The 17,564-nt window shown below is 43.9% G+C and overlaps 1 protein-coding gene across 1 annotated transcript in view; it reads right to left on the reverse strand.

Annotated features, from left to right (window-relative positions):
- The window catches only part of LOC126194826 (ATP-binding cassette sub-family F member 1), a 114,757-nt gene that overhangs the window by 65,899 nt on the left and 31,294 nt on the right, over positions 1 to 17,564 (reverse strand). The window contains exon 2 of the mRNA XM_049933155.1: positions 6,693 to 6,745. Coding sequence (XP_049789112.1) covers positions 6,693 to 6,745 — 53 coding nt within the window. The remainder of the gene's footprint in view (positions 1 to 6,692; positions 6,746 to 17,564) is intronic.

Raw genomic sequence — 17,564 nt, forward strand, 5'->3', positions numbered from 1 at the left:
TTGCTGAAATAATTTGTAATGGAAGACCCAAGAAGTTCTTTTAATTGTCTTAGAATGTCACCAGAACTGTTAACATTTCTCCTAAATAGAGTTAATTATGCGATAAGGAATAAAGATACTGTAATGCATGAAGCACTGCCACCAGAACTGAAATTATGTATCACATTGCATGCATTACAATCAAGAACATTTGGCATGTTATAAGATGCGGTTTTAGTTACGCTTTTTCATGAACACCAATAATTATTAACAGTAATAATTATTAACATTAAAAGCAGTAATTGTTCAAAGCAGGCTGCATTAAGAAGAGAATGATTTGCAAACTGCTCTCTTGAAGATAGATCTGGACAGTGGCAGTATTTCAAAACAAAAATCTAACATATGTGGATAGGGAGCACTGCTGCGACATTTTAAATAGATGAATATTGAATAAAGAATGTAGCTTCTTGATTTATGTAGCCTTCCCACCTGTAAAAAAATAAATAAATAAATAAATAAAACGGGGTTCAGCCAACTCTAACAATGGGATTTTGGTCTTGTAGACAAGAGCATTTCCACAGCTAGAATTACATTTGCTTGTATTTTTCTTAATTCAGTTGTATATGTGCCCTAATTCAATAAATTTTACCTGCAGCTCAGATACTGTCAAACTATCTAAATTCTGATCGCAGCAATATGTTGCTTATTTTTGCAATCAGCATTACTGAAATCCCACAGACACCTATGCAAAGCATAGATATCCAAAAATCAAACATTATTCTTCATTCTCCACTTCATATTTCCGTTTGTCTACACTCTACGAACACACACAACCAACTAGTGTCGCCAAAGTTGGAACACGCCAAAAGTGTTTAGTTTCACCAACGAGTTGCGCAAACGTGCGACGTGCACGCGCAGTGGCCGGTAGCGCAGTTGCCTGCAACCTAGTGTCATCGTATAAATGGAGAAGCCACTGGTGATTGGAAAGATGGCAAAACTGTGTTGTTTCAAAAACATAGAAGTCATTAAGTTTTCAGTCACATGGTGAAGCAATAAAAGGCAAGGATGGCGAGTGGTCTTATGAAAGAACAGCTGGGCTCTTTGAATGCCAAAATGAAAAAGGAAATCACCAAGTTCTCCTTTCCCTAGACAATGTAACGTTATCAAACGTGAAATTGGCATGGTTCCCTCCAGGTTCAACCAGCCTCAAACAACACATGGACCAGGGTGTTGTTTACACATTAAGTGTCATTATAGGTAATTACTGATGCAATCTCTTATTCTCAGTGTTGAACAAGACGAAAGTGCGTATGCTCTTGCACGGTCAGTTTCTGTCCTGGATGCAGCAAATTGGATTGGCTTGGCAATAAAGGAAATAAAACCTGAAACTGTCACCAAGTGCTTCAACAAAGCAGGGTTAGATGGTAAAGAACAAGACACTTCTGTGGTCATCGAAGTTCAAGACAATGTGGCAGCAATTGCTGAACTAATGAAAATGCGAAACATTTCATGTAGTGCAGATGATTACATTCGAAGTGATGACTTTCTGTCAACTCACTCCACTTTCACTTCAACAACAGATTTAACAGCAATCCACAACACAGAGGATGGTGAAGAAGAAACAAAGGAAGAAGAAGAGGAGTAAATGATGTCCCTAGAAATATTAGTACGCCTGAAGAAAACATTGGATGCATAAATGATGTTATGCCATTTGCAGCACACACAAATTCTTCCAATTTGTTGGAATTATTGTATGGTGCAAAAAACTGCCTAGGGGAAAAAAAGAACAGGAAATTAAAACAAGTTTCCCCTCCTTGATATGTGGCGAAAAAAGTGAAATATAAAGCAAATAAACATGGGACTAATATGTATGTACATACAACAAGAAACAAATCTAAAACTCAAGTAAACATATAGAAATGCAGAGTTATTTACAAATTAGTGTAATAGTCCAGTGTTCTAGTGTCCAATATACAGTAAATGAACATCTACTGTGTTGGAGTGAAGGTATGTAAATACGGTATATGAAGAATTTAACATTTTTACTGTACCTTTGTGCATGATATCTGACAAATTTTATGTAGCCCAGTGAGTTTTGTGTAATCCGAGAACTTGTCCAAGTTGGAAAATTATTTTAGTCCCAGGCGATTCTGTTTTGAGCAAGTATTATTATATATGTTTTCTGTGGACACTGGAAAAGTCCTTTGAGACTGCAGTGACATAACACGCGTGGAACTTTATCAAACAGTAACAAGATAACAGTGCAGCAAACCGAGAGCTGTCTGTCAGAGGAAGAGATCCCGCAAACATCTCCTTACTGCACCAGAAGTAAGCAAACACATAACTGGTAAGCTCCTATGGTACCAGTCTGTGTGCTGCTGTTATGTCCAGATAAATTGCTCATGAAGCTATTCAGACATTCACAATGCTTATGGCAGTCAAAAACATAGATATGGTTTTCTCTTATCTTGATTGTGCCAAGCCGTCTTGCTCTTTCTTTGCCAAAATTATAAAAACAGTTTTCAGAAACAAGTTCAAAGAACAAAATATGCCAACAGAAAAGTATAGCAGCTTATGAGAGGAATGTAAGTAACGTTTTAACAATTATAGCACATAATCCAGATGTCATTACAGGGCAGTGTGCGATGAGCCAAAGGAGTTTTTTGTTGATACATTGCAACAGATTTCATTCTTTCCACATTTTGTTCCAACAACAGCTTTGCAGCACTGACTTGAAAAATTAGGTACGGTTCTCTGAGAATATTATTTATGAAAACTGCAAAGTGATGCACCATTACTATGCAAGATTTTGTTCATAGATGAAACATTATTTACAAAACTATGGACATACAAATCTTCACAATATGCATCATCATTCAGTTGAAACTCCCCACTGTCTGACAGAAGTTACAAAACAACAACCTTGGTGTGCCCATTTTTTATGTGCAGTTTTTAAGAACTGCGTCGTTGGTTTCTGTTTCACTGATGGCACTCTAGATCAAGCCTGTTCATCAATTTGCTCATGCAAGCAGGTTTGCACTCGTGCCATAAAAATGAGCAACTGGTTGGTTCATGGCAAGTAATGGAAGAGGGAGAATCAGAACAAGGTAACTTGGCACGAGAAACTCCTGTCAGCCAGTCTATTCTATGGCCACTAATAGTTCTAAGGAGATGTATTGCTTCATGGTGGTTAATTAATGCTTTTCATGACAAATTTATATCATAAAATTGTTGAACTGATGAGAAATGACAATAAAAAGGAAATTTATTTTTATTTGTATTGATGAGGTGAAGTACATGGGGCAACTAAGTATGGAACATTGTAATGACTGATCAGTCTTCTGATGACTGTCGTATTTGGATGAAGCTTAAGATAACATCAACACACATTTTGTGACTATTTTATTCCCATGTTAAATATAGAAACACTGCATGTCAATGAACACAGCTAATTTTGTTTTTCACTACAGCACCAATGTCTGGTACTACTTCCTGAGCACTGCTAATTTGAAGTTAAAGCTTTTAAAATGAGGTCTGTCAGTGAACTACTATGGGTGGATTTCATTCTCTTCACTGCAGAAAAAAGTTGCTCACACAGGTATGTTGGTCCAGGCATTGATATAATCTCAGCTGCAAAATTCTGAAGTGGTGGGAATTTATGGTGAAAAAATTTTTATATGAGTCTATAAGACTTATTTTGTTATGAAACTTATTGCTCAACTGCCTGTCAAACTGCAGGTGGGGAAGTTCTAACTGTAGCTAGGAATCCTGCCCTGGCATGTTATAAATTGATGTAACAATATTATGAGAAGGAAAGCGGAGATGCTGAGTCGCAGATAGGCACAACAAAAAGATTTTCACACTTAAAAGCTTTTGACAAATGGCCTATGTCAACAATACACACACACACACACACACACACACACACACACACACACACACACACGCGCGCGCGCGCGCGCGCAAATGCAACTCACACAAACTACTACATTCTCAGGCAACTGAAACCACTCTGTGAGCAGCAGCACCAGAGCACGATGGGAGTGGCGGCTGGGTGGGGGAAAGGAGGAGGCTGGAGCAGGGAGAGGGAGAGAGAGTATGGTGGGGGTGGCAGACAGTGAAGTGCTGCAGGTTGGGCGGTGGGCAGGGGAGAGGTGGGGTGTAGTGGAAAAGGAGAGAAATAAATTTTAAAAAGCCTTGTACAAAAACAAATCTCCAGTGCCTTATCTTTCCAGTCTCCCACCACCTCCCAAAGCCCCACCATCCGGTCACAGAGGAGCATTCACCACGTAACTCAGTACAACCCAGAACTGGAGCAACTGAATTACATTCTCCATCAGGGTTTCGATTACCTCTCGTCGTGCCTTGAAATGAGAAATGTCCTGCCCACTATCCTTCCCACCCCTCCCACAGTGGTATTCTGCCATCCATGGAACCTACATAATATACTCATTCATCCTTACACAACCCCTGCTCCCAATCCCTTACCTCATGGCTCACACCCCTGTAATAGACCTAGATGCAAGACCTGTCCCATACATCCTCCCACCACCACTTACTACAGTCCGGTCACTAACATCACCTATCCCATCAAAGGCAGGGCTACCAGTGAAACCAGTCATGTGGCCTACAAGCTAAGCTACAACCACTGTGCTGTATTCTATGTAGGCATGACAACTAACAAGCTGTCTGTCCGTGTGAATGGCCAACGAAGACTGTGACCAAGAAACAAATGGACCACCCTGTCACTGAAAACACTGCGAAACATGATGTCCTCCATTTCAATGACTTCTTCACAGCCTGTGCAATATGGATCCTTCCCACCACCACCAGCTTTTCTGTATTGCGCAGATGGGAACTTTCCCTGCAATACATCCTATGTTCATGTAACCCACCTGGCCTCAACCTTTGTTAACAGCTGTCCTCACTCATCCAGCCCCTTCCCTGATCCCATTCCAGCACTACACAGCCATCATTCCACCACCACACCCTGGCCTTCCTTTTATTTATTTAATTTAATATTTATACTTTTTATTTATTTCTCTCTATTTCTCTCCTTTTGCGCTACTTCCCTCCTGCCCCTCCCCACCTCTCCGCTGACCGCTTCCCAACCTGCAGCACTTCACTGTCAGCCATCCCCACTATACTATCCCTTCCCCTCCCTGCCCCAACCTCCTCCTATACCCCACCCAGTCGCCACTCCCATCATGCACTGGTGCTGCTGTTCGCAGTATGGTTTCAGTAGCCTGAGAACGCAGTGGGGCATGAGAGTTCCATTTGTGTGAGTGTGTGTGTGTGTGTGTGTGTGTGTGTGTGTGTGTGTGTGTGTGTGTATTGTTGACAAAGGCCATTGGCCAAAAGCTTTAAGTGTGAAATTATTTTTATTGTGCCTATCTGTGACTCAGCATCTCTGCTATATGGTGTGCAGCAACTTTTCTTCGCATAATATTGTTACGTTCCATCCTGGATTTTCCATTTGATAAATTGATGTTGGTTTGCCTGACCTTTGTTTTGAAGTTCATAACCCTGCCATAATGCTGCTTTTCATCAATTTTAAAAGAGCTACTCTCCAATTTAAGCAGTGTGCCGTTAAGTAAATACACTTGCATTTATAACTATGATGAACTTAATATGTTGTCATACCTCTGAAGACGGGCGCATAGTTTGCACTTCGCCTGCACTATACAATGACACCTGACAGCTACATTTTATCGTAAGTGCTCACTAATTAGGTGGTGAGTGAACGGAGAGCTCATACTCACCCAGCCACCTCCTGACCAGACCTGCTCTATATAGCCACAGATATCTACAGCTCCTGACAGATATGCTACCACAGTTTTTAGAAGACATTCTCCTTGAAGTAAGACAGTCCATGTCCCTTTACAAGTTACTGTTTGCTTACAGTTGGCACAGGGACAGTAATTTTTGACACTTACCTTTTGCTATTTGACCACGTACCTGGTGTTTGTTGCTTGAGTCATCTTTGGAGGCTCTATTCAATGCAATACAGAAAAGTTCAGTGTTGTAATTTGGCAATTACAGATGTTAAAAATTGCTTGTACATGCCAGAAAATTCAGCATGTTGTCTGCTATTTGATCCATCATAAATGGTTCTGAAAGCCTGCAACTGTGAAAACAATAGGTTTGTTTATAAATAACTCATCTGCAACCAGTCACAATTTTCTTTATTTTATTTTTTGCACGACGCGTTTCGGGAAATGATTCCCATTTTCAAGTGCGTTTTTTGTGTTTGTAATGTCATTCCTGTAACAAAAACAAAAAATGCTCCTGAAAATGGGAATCATTTCCTGAAACACGTTGTGTGAAAAATAAAATAAAGAAAATTGTGACTGGTAGCAGATGAGTTATTTATAAACAAACTTATTGTCTGCTATTATTGCACCTCAATATAATCACTCATTCTGGATATACTTTTACTGGGGTCTGTTAGTGGCCTCGCCCTGTACATACATCTTTGTCAATGTACCTATAGACTTTTCTAAATGTTCTCCATGTATAATAAATATTATACGAGTTGCTTCCGACCATGATTACTTTATATGAAACTACAGTAAAACAATACACACATAGAGAATCATATTAGCGAATATAATGGTGAGATCTGTATTCAAGTAAACAGAAAACATTTGCAACTTTCATTATCTTAACAATCATTTCAGCAGCTCACAAAACAGGACTGTGAAATCACTTACTTGTTTCTTGAGTTTCTTCTTTTCCTTGTGTGTCAACTTCTTTTGTGTTGTGCCTGTAAAATATCAAATAACTTTTACTATACTAAAAGTAGAAGAACAAATAAGACTAACTTAATTGTTACAGCAGAAAATCCAGTAATGAACAATATATAAAAAATGAGCACCTGCAGATGAAATGTGGGTGACACACACCTACGAGATACTTTAACAGCTACACATGACAAAAAACTTTCATCAATTTAAAGAAAGTATCAATCACAGGAGTTGACGTTTTGTAACACTTTTAGCAAGTGAGGTAGCACACTGGACACTCATTCAATAGGATGGTGGTTCAAATTTCCTTTTTGTCATCCAGATTTACTTATGTGTTCTATGGTTATACTAAATCAACTAATGAAATTGCTAGAATCATTCCTTTGAATACGAAATAGCCAATTTTCTTCTACACCCTTGTCCAATCTGAGTCTGTGCTTTATCTCATGTCCTCATTGCTGACAGGTCATTAAACAATCATCCTTCCTTCTGTCTTTTTCAACAACATTATTGACTCAGAAACTGAGTGGCAAGGCCTGCAACCAACTGATACAGCTGTGAAATGTCTCATACTGGGAATACAGGGGTTGTCTGTGTGTAATCTTAGGCTGTTAAGGGTTGGTACTTGCAAAAAATATGAGTGTGGTTTTGTGAGGTTAACTACATTCATTTAAACGAGTGCTGGATCTGGGTTACATCTTCCATTAACAATCCAAAAATCTTTCAATACTCATCTGCTCATCTTTAATTACGTCAGTCAACATTAAAAAAAAAATAAAAGGCATGGAAGTACAGCAAGCTCCTGATTATCAGGATGTGGATATCCGTGCAGAGTTTTGCAATTTTTGAAAAAGTAAAAATATGAAACCTGGAGTACACTGCTTTAACGGAAATGAATATTTTGTTTTAGAATACTCTATTACACAAGTGACACGTTTTACTGCCAGAAGATGATGCAGGCCCCAATCCCACCATCTGACATCTCTGAACTATTTCTCTACTGTTTCTCATTTCACTATTCAGAAAAATGTGGGTATTTTTAACATTGTAACATGCACACGACCAATTTCCGGTTTGTCTTGTCCTGTCCCTAAGAGATAAAGGTTGATAGAATATAACTCACTTAAAGCCAATAGTAAATTATTTAGGTTATCGGACAGTTCCCTTCAAAATTCTTGATCTCTGTTGATGTAAAATAGGTCAAATACGTAATTTATCACTGTTGCAAGAAGAGTGCGATTTGGCTTTTGAGGCAAACAAAAAGAGAAAACACTATTCCTTAATCATCATAAGGAGAAATGCATCACTGATCATATTTTTCTAGCTGTGAATAGAACTTGATAATACTGTGGCTTGTAAATATTATTGACAATGAATATTAACCTACATCATATTTCTTGTTGTCACTGAAGGAAGATAACAGGTAAACGCAAACATATTGTTCTAACTACTGGAAATAAATTATAGATAAGTTAGAAAAGAGAGTGTCCACAGTTAAATGTTCTTAAGTTTATCAAAAAGGCATAAAAACAGTGAGATACTTAAAGAAAATAAAGAAGAAAAGCTGATAAATTTTGCAACAAATGCATGCAGCCACGTCAGACTGTCATTGACCAAAATTCAGCTCGTGCAAAACTAGAGGAAGCACTGCACTTGTGGTTTCAGCAGAAAGAGAGCAGTAGGAGTTCCCTTATCACATCCAGCTTGAATAGAGTAAGCAGGAGAGTCCTATTAAACTCCAAAGACTGAAGAAAAGTTTAATAGTTCATCACAATGTCTGACTCGATTTAAAGATCACTATGAGATATGGCAAACTGCTGTTCAAGGTGAAAAATTTACTGCTAACGAAGACACTGCTGATTTTTTTTTTATCAAACAGAACAATTTTCTTTCAGAGTAGATTTACAGTGCTGATGAACTTGGGCTTTACTGGAAATGTATGCCCATACAAACTTCAGTCTTTCTGAGTCAAGTGCATGCTTCTAGACGTAAGTCTAGAAAAGAAAGGCTTATGGTTCTCTGTGCAAATTCAACAAGTGAAATCAAATTGAAGCAATTTGTTATTGGCAAATAAAAAACTGTGCATTAAAAAGAGAATAATCAACTAACCACTTTATTAAAGGCATCAGAAAAGAACCTGAATGGTCAGTACTGCTTCCGTTCTACATTTGTACCTGCTGTGTTCACATATTTGGAAGGGACAGGTTTCCTTAAAGATCCATTATTTTACTAGTCAACATAACTTTTCACTTTGTACAAAATGGGTTTCTTTCAGATGACAGTTATTCTTATGAGGTGCTGAGATGCTTTTCACATTATGTCATGCCACTCATACAGTCAATGGATGAAGGTGTGATCACGGCTGAGTAATAGCATTAGCGATCGAGTTTCATGAAACAGCTTCTGCAAGATGATTTAGACATCCTCAGTTTCTGGAAATCCCTGAACATACTCTATGCAATCTGCAGTATTTTTAAGACTTAGGACATTGTGAAGATAACTATAGCTCGCTCATGGAAGAAAACAGCACCATTCTACAGTAAAAATGGCTTTGAAAGTTACGGAAGTGAGGAGCATGATACTATTATTTTTCTGATGAACCCCTTGAAACAAAGTTCTGGTTGTGAATACGCAGATGATGAAACCAGATGTGAGTGATTAAATATTAATACTGCAAGCAGGGATGGCAACAGCTAAGTGAGACGGTTATTATGGACAAAGCATCTTCAGTAGAAGAAGAGAGTGAACACACGATGATCGAGGAACGTATTACCCAAGGTACATATCATGCAAGGCACTGTAATGCACTGATCTATTATTAGAATATGTAGGATAAAATTCATTTAAGTACACCAATTTTTTTGACTCACCAGAAAATGAGAAACATTATCAGCAAATAAGTGAATGAAAAACACAAACAGGAAAAAAATGGTACACTTGCCTCCTGAACATGAACTAGGACATTATATGAAATGGTGTGTGTTAAATGCAATTTTATAAATAAGTTGTCAGATTCCAGTGCATAATGTGTAAGTAATGTAGTGGCCTCAAATGTGACATGTAGCATGTTTTCAAATACAGTAAATACACAAGACTCACGTTAATCCGGTCCTCAGTAGTCCGGCCTCTTAGTAATCCAGTGCACATTCAAAAACAGGTGCACAATGAATTATCGTGTGCAACGATGCTTAGTTAAACAATGCTTTATATACTGTATTTGAAAATATAGCTTTACAGTTTGGAATCATTCTTCTAAAAGAAAACATGTTATACTAGACCCCAGGCAGAAACTCTAAATTTTAGATAAGTCAAATCGAGGTTCTTCGCAGAAAGCCATTGCTGCCGAGTTCAACACTGGACAAGCAACTATTTATGACAAAGAAATGAAAGAAGATGTTACTCAACAGTACTCAATACAAATGGATAGTGAGTTGGGTTGGTTGGTTGGTTTGTGGGATTAAAGGGACCAGACTGCAACGGTCCCTTGTTCCAAAACTTAAAAACTACCACACAGAGTAAAAAAACGGATAATAGAGACAACAGACATCACAGGACAAGAAAAACTCAGACAAAGAACAGACATAACAAATTAAAATCACACTGAGTGTGGCGGTGGTTGGCCGACCATAGAATAAAAAAGGAAAAGCCAACCACCGAGAACACATTAAAAACTCAAAACTCCCTGCCCGAATAAAACTTAAAACTAAGCCAGCCATAGTACGGTCATCAGTTAAAAGGGCAGGGAGCATATCAGGCAGCGCAAATGTCTGCCTGACCACAGCTAAAAGGGGGCAGGCCAACAAAATGTGGGCCACTGTCAAAGCCGCCCCGCAGCGACACAGAGGAGGGTCCTCCCGACGCAGTAAGTAACTGTGTGTCAGCCAAGAGTGGCCAATGTGGAGCCGACAAAGGACGACTGAGTCCCTGCGGTTGGCTCGCATGGATGACCGCCATACAGTCGTCATCTCCTTAATGACACGGAGTTTATTGGGCGTGATCCGATCGCACCATTCAGCGTCCCAAAGCGCAAAAACTTTTTGGCGGAGGACTGCTCGCAAATCAGTCTCTGGGAGGCCAATGTCCATAGATGGTTTACTGATGGCCTCTTTCACCAGGCAGTCAACATATTCATTGCCCGGGATACCGACATGACCGGGGGTCCACACAAAGACCACAGAGCGACCGCAACGGGCAAGAGTATGCAGGGACTCCTGGATAGCCATCACCAGACGAGAACGAGGGAAACACTGGTCGAGAGCTCGTAAACCGCTCAGGGAATCGCTACAGATCATGAAGGACTCACCTGAGCAGGAGCGGATATACTCTAGGGCACGAAAGATGGCGACCAGCTCAGCAGTGTAAACGCTGCAGCCAGCCGGCAATGAACGTTGTTCGGAATGGGCCCCCTAGAGTAAGCGCATAACCGGCACGACCAGCAACCATCGAGCTGTCAGTGTACACAATACCAGAGCCCTGATACATTGCAAGGAGGGAAAGAAAGCGGTAGCGGAAGGCCTCCAGAGGGATTGAGTCCTTCGGGCCCTGTGCCAATTCCAGCTGAAGGTGAGGGCGAGGCACACACCATGGGGGTGTACGCAGAGGTGCCCTGAAAGGAGGCGGAAGAAGTAAGGCCCCAAGCCCGGGGAGAAGCTCTCGGACGCGGACCGCAATCGTACTGCCAGCCCTGGGTCGACGTTCTGGAAGATGGACGTGCGACTCTGGGAATAGTAGCCGATAGTTGGGATGCCCGGGCAAGCTGAAAACATGGGCAGCATAAGCGGCCAGCAAACGTTGGCACCGTAACCGCAGTGGAGGGACACCTGCCTCCACTAGTATGCTGTCCACAGGGCTGGTACGGAAAGCACCAGTGGCAAGGCGTATCCTGCTGTGGAGGATTGGGTCCAGCACCTGCAAAGCAGATGGGGATGCTGAGCCATAAGCCAGGCTCCCATAATCCAGACGGGACTGGATTAACGCCTGGTAGAGCCGTAACAGGGTAGATCGGTCGGCGCCCCAGCGGGTGTGGCTCAAGCATCTCAGAGCATTTAGATGCCGCCAACACGCCTGTTTAAGCTGCTGAATATGAGGCAGCCAAGTCAGCCGGGCATCAAAAACTACACCCAAAAACCTGTGGGTCTCCACCACAGCAAGGAGTTCGTCGGCAAGATAAAGCCGCGGCTCAGGATGGACCGTTCGGCACCGGCAGAAATGCATAACATGGATCTTGGCAGCCAAAAACTGAAAACCATGCACTACAGCCCAAGACTGCACCTTGCAGATAGCGCCCTGTAGCTGACGTTCAACAGCTACAATGCCATTAGAGCTGTAGTAAAGGCAGAAGTCGTCAGCATACAGGGAAGCAGAGACAGAATTTCCCACCGCTGCAGCGAGCCCATTATTGCGATTAAAAACAGGCAGACACTGAGGACAGATCCCTGTGGTACCCCGTTCTCCTGGACTCGGGAGGAACTATGAGAGGCCGCGACTTGCACGCGGAAGGTACGATACGACAAAAAATTTCGGATAAAGAGCAGCAGAGGGCCCCAAAGACTCCATTCATGAAGCGTAGAAAGTATGTGATGACGCCATGTCATATCGTACGCCTTCCGCATGTCGAAAAAGACAGCGACCAGGTGCTGACGGCGGGCAAAGGCAGTACGGATGGCCGACTCCAGACTCACCAGATTGTCGGCGGCGGAGCGGCCTTTACGGAATCCACCCTGAGACGGAGCCAGAAGGCCCCGAGACTCCAGTACCCAATTCAAGCACCGGCTCACCATCCGTTCGAGAAGCTTGCAAAGAACGTTGGTGAGGCTAATGGGGCGGTAGCTGTCCACCTACAAAGGGCTCTTGCCAGGTTTCAAAACGGGGATGACAATGCTTTCCCGCCATTGCGACGGAAACTCACCCTCGACCCAGAGATGGTTGTAAAGGTCGAGGAGGCATCACTTCCAGTCCACTGAAAGGTGTTTCAGCATCTGACAGTGAATGCAATCTGGCCCAGGAGCGGTATCAGGGCAAGCGGCAAGGGCGCTGTGAAATTCCCACTCACTGAATGGAGCATTGTAGGATTCAGAATGGTGGGTGCGAAAAGAAAGGCTCCAACGTTCCATCCGCTCTTTAATGGAGTGGAAGGCCAGTGGGTAATTGGAAGAAGCGGAACTAAGAGCAAAATGCTCTGCCAAGCTGTTGGCAATTTCGTTGGAGTCTGTACAAACTGCTCCATTCAGTGAGAGCGCAGGGACGCTGACAGGGGTCTGATAGCTATAGAGGCGTCGGATCTTGGCCCAGGCGGCGGGCCCGCGCACACAGCCGTTTGAAGGTGATGAGGTGTTCAATGCAGGGATGTCGCTTGTGACGCTGTAGCGCCCGCCGGCGATCTTTAATCGCCTCAGCGATCTCAGGCGACCACCAAGGCACAGTCCGCCGCCGAGGGGACCCAGAAGAACTGAGAATGGCAGATTCTGCGGCAGTAACGATGCTGGTGGTGACTGAGTGAACCACCGCATCAATGTCGTCACTAGAGAGAGGCTCAATAGCGGCAATGGAGGAGAACAAGTCCCAGTCAGCCTTATTCATAGTCCATCTGCTGGGGCGCCCAGAAGAGTGACGCCGTGGCAGTGACAGAAAGATTGGAAAATGGTCACTACCACACAGGTCGTAATGCACACTCCATTGGACAGACGGTAAGAGGCTAGGGCTACAGATCGATAGGTCAATGGCGGAGTATGTGCCATGCGCCACACTGAAGTGTGTGGAGACACCATCATTTAAAATCGAGAGATCGAGCTGCGCCAATAAATGCTCAACAGTGGCGCCTCGACCTGTTGCCACTGACCCACCCCACAGAGGGTTATGGGCGTTAAAGTCGCCCAGTAACAAGAAAGGTGGCGGCAATTGGGCTATCAGCGCAGCCAGGACATGCTGCGCGACATCACCATCCGGTGGAAGGTAAAGACTGCAGACAGTAACAGCCTGTGGCGTCCACACCCGAACAGCGACAGCCTCTAAAGCTGTAGGTAGAGGGACAGACTTGCTGTGAAGAGAGTTAAGGACATATATGCAGACGCCACCAGACACCCTTTCATAAGCTGCCCGGTTCTTATAATAACCCCGATAGCCACGGAGGGCGGGGGTTCGCATTGCTGGAAACCAAGTTTCCTGAAGTGCAATGCAGAAGAAAGGGTGAAGGCTGATAAGTTGGCGGAGCTCAGCTAGATGGTGGAAGAAACTGCTGCAGTTCCACTGGAGGATGGTATTGTCCATGTCTGAGAAAGGTGTGACGGGACTGGGAAGGCAGATTACGCCGCTGGGTCACCTGCTGCCTCCGAATGAGCACCTGTGCTAGTGCTTTCCATGGCGTCTGAGGGACCGGCGAGATCGAGGTCCTCAGCGGAAACCAGAATCTCCACCTCGTCCTCAGATGCAGTGCTCGTAGGAAGCGGTTGGATGGGTGCCACCGCAATGTCGTTAGCCTTGGGGACTTTCTTCTTCTTCTTCTTCTTCTTCTTTTTCTCTCGCTGTGCCTTCGGTGGTTCAGGCTTGGAGGGCTTCACTGGGTCAGTCTCAGGGATGGACGACGACTGTGAGGCCCTACGACCAGGGACTGGTGGTTGTTTCAGCCACTTGCGGGTGTCCGCTTTTCCACTGGTCGGAACTTGCGAAGGTAGGTCCCCAAGGGAGCCCTTCCTGGTGAGAGTAGCCGAAGAAGTCTTACTCTTCTCCGGCTGGGAAGAGGGAACTGATGTCCCTGATGGTAGGGGGGGGGGGGGTGTTGCTCCTGAAGAAGATGGAGCAGGAGCAACAGGGAGTGAAGTGCCCCCCACAACCAAGGGGGCCGGTGGATTCTGACAGATCTTAGAGCCAACGATAAGTAACGATGGGAGAACCGTTGTTGCAGCAGCGGCGTAGGTCGACGTCATTGCCACAGGATGGAGCTGCTCATACTTCCGTTTAGCCTCGGTGTAGGTCAGGCGGTCCAGGGTCTTATATTCCATTATCTTTTGTTCCTTCTGGAATATCCCACAGTCCGGCGAGCAGGGGGAATGGTGTTCTCCACAGTTAACACAGATGGGAGGCGGAGCACATGGAGTATTGAGATGCGAAGGACGTCCGCAATCTCGACATGTGATGCCGGAAGTACAGCGAGATGACATATGCCCGAACTTCCAGCATTTAAAACACCGCATCGGAGGAGGGATATATGGCTTCACATCACAGCGGTAAACCATCACCTTGACCTTTTCGGGTAAAACATCACCTTCGAAGGCCAAGATGAAGGCACCGGTGGCTACCTGATTATCCCTCGGACCCCGATGGACGTGCCGGACGAAGTGAACACCTTGTCGTTCTAGATTGCCGCGTAGTTCATCGTCGGACTGCAGAAGAAGATCCCTGTGGAATATAATACCCTGGACCATGTTTAAACTCTTATGGGGAGTGATGGTGACGGAAACATCCCCCAACCTGTCGCAAGTGAGCAACCTCCGTGACTGGGCAGAGGATGCTGTTTTGATGAGAACTGACCCAGAGCGCATATTGGACAAGCCCTTCACCTCCCCGAACTTGTCCTCTAAATGCTCCACAAAAAACTGGGGCTTGGTCGACATAAATGATTCCCCATCTACTCGCGTACACACGACGTACCGGGGTGAATAATCTCCACTGCCTTCTTTGGACAAATGTTCCTCCCATGGAGTGGCCAGGGAGGGAAATGATCTCTGATCAAATTTCTTTCCATTGAGGTTAGACCTCGATCGCTTAGAGACTGCTGGTGGGGGCCCACCAGCGAGAGATGATGTACCACACTTCATTGCGGGTCATCCGCCCTGATGCCACCCACTCCGACCAGGGGCTCTCCCCACAGGTGCCACCCAGCCGCAGCAAAGACCACCTGGCAGGATGGCCTCTGCTGGGAGTCCCGATGCCCCAAAGGCATAGGCATCTACTCCTCGGCATATGTGGGGAGGTAGCAGCTCAGGCATCAGTAGTGCGATCCCTGTGTAGTCAGGGGGCTACCACCAAGAGGGTACATGTCGACCCCACCACAACAGACTGGCTACCGTGCTGGATGTCGGGTGTCGAAATATCCATGTACATCATGAGGGCAAAGATGGAAGTGCACAATGGAGGGAAGGGATGCTATCTGGAACACACTGCAGCGGATGTGGCCGGAAGTTCGATGTAAGTCCAACTCCATGAAAATATCAGGTGTGCCAGATCTTAGGGCAAGATGGATTTAAGATGCACCACGTAAGGTGTCCTTCCCCAAATGGTACGCACTAATGGAAAAATTTGGAAATAGAGTGGTCAAACCCCTCAGGGGACCATCACATTTAAGGCCGAAACAGTTGAGACTCCTTTTAGTCGCCTCTTATGACAGGTAGGAATACCGCAGGCCTATTCTTACCCCCGAACCCGCAGGGGGGGTAGTGAGTTGGGAAAATGGAAGGTTATGCAAAAGAGTAAGAATGAAGAACTGGACGTAGCTGTTTATAGATGGTTCATACAACAATACAGTAAAGAAATTCCAGTCAGTGGCCCGATTATAAAGGAAAAAGCAGCTGCATTTAACAAACAACTTGGTGCTAGTAACTTGTTTGCAGTGAGCGAAGGTTGGCTATCAAACTGGAAAAAACTACATGGCATTCAGCAGCTGACAGTCACCAGGGAAAGTCGCTCAGCTAATGAAAAGGATGCTGATAAGTTTGTAAGCAAGATACAGAAGAGAATAGAGGAAGAAGATTTAATTGCTGATGCCTTGTGTAATGCTGATGAAACAGGTCTCTTTTTACAAGATGCTGCCTTCAAAAACATTAGCTGCCAAGAACGAGAAGGAAGCCCACGGTTACAAGCAACAGAAACAGCGTGTAACATTAATGGCTGTTGTAATGCAAATGGGTGTCATAAACTACTGCTTATGGTAATTGGAAAATCCCATCATCCTCATTGTTTTCAACACACTGACGTAAATACGCCATCAGTGTTGTATTGCGCTCATAAGAAAGCATGGATGGACAGACAAATATTCTCTCGGTGGTTTCATGAAACATTTGTACCAGCAGTGAGAAAAGAGCTAAAGAAGAAAATGCTTTCACTGAAAGCTATCCTTATAAGTGACAATGCTCTCAGTTATCCTTCAGATGTTTCTCTAAAGTCTGATGGTATACATGTACAAGAACTTCTTCCACCCAATGTAACGGCCTTAATTCAGCCCATGGACCAGGGAATTTTGGAATCAATTACACGTCATTAACGACACTCCCTTCTCATCTCCTTGCTGAACAAAAGCGAAAACGACTATCGAGACTATGCTGAAGGCATGGAAAGCAATTAACATATGTAATGACATTTTCCAAGCAGCCAAAGCATGAGATACGAGGTGCATTCAAGTTGTAAGGCCTCCAATTTTTTTTCTAATTAACTACTCACCCAAAATCAATGAAACTGGCGTTACTTCTCAACGTAATCGCCCTGCAGACGTACACATTTTTCACAACGCTGACGCCATGATTCCATGGCAGCGGTGAAGGCTTCTTTAGGAGTCTGTTTTGACCACTGGAAAATCGCTGAGGCAATAGCAGCACGGCTGGTGAATGTGCGGCCACAGAGAGTGTCTTTCATTGTCGGAAAAAGCCAAAAGTCATTAGGAGCCAGGTCAGGTGAGTAGGGAGCATGAGGAATTACTTCAAAGTTGTTATCACGAAGAAACTGTTGCATAAAGTTAGCTCGATGTGCAGGTGCGTTGTCTTGGTGAAACAGCACACGCGCAGCCCTTCCCGGACGTTTTTGTTGCAGTGCAGGAAGGAATTTGTTCTTCAAAACATTTTCGTAGGATGC

This window comes from Schistocerca nitens, chromosome 7, assembly GCF_023898315.1.
Source record: "Schistocerca nitens isolate TAMUIC-IGC-003100 chromosome 7, iqSchNite1.1, whole genome shotgun sequence".
In the NCBI taxonomy this organism is placed as follows: Eukaryota; Metazoa; Arthropoda; class Insecta; order Orthoptera; family Acrididae; genus Schistocerca; species Schistocerca nitens.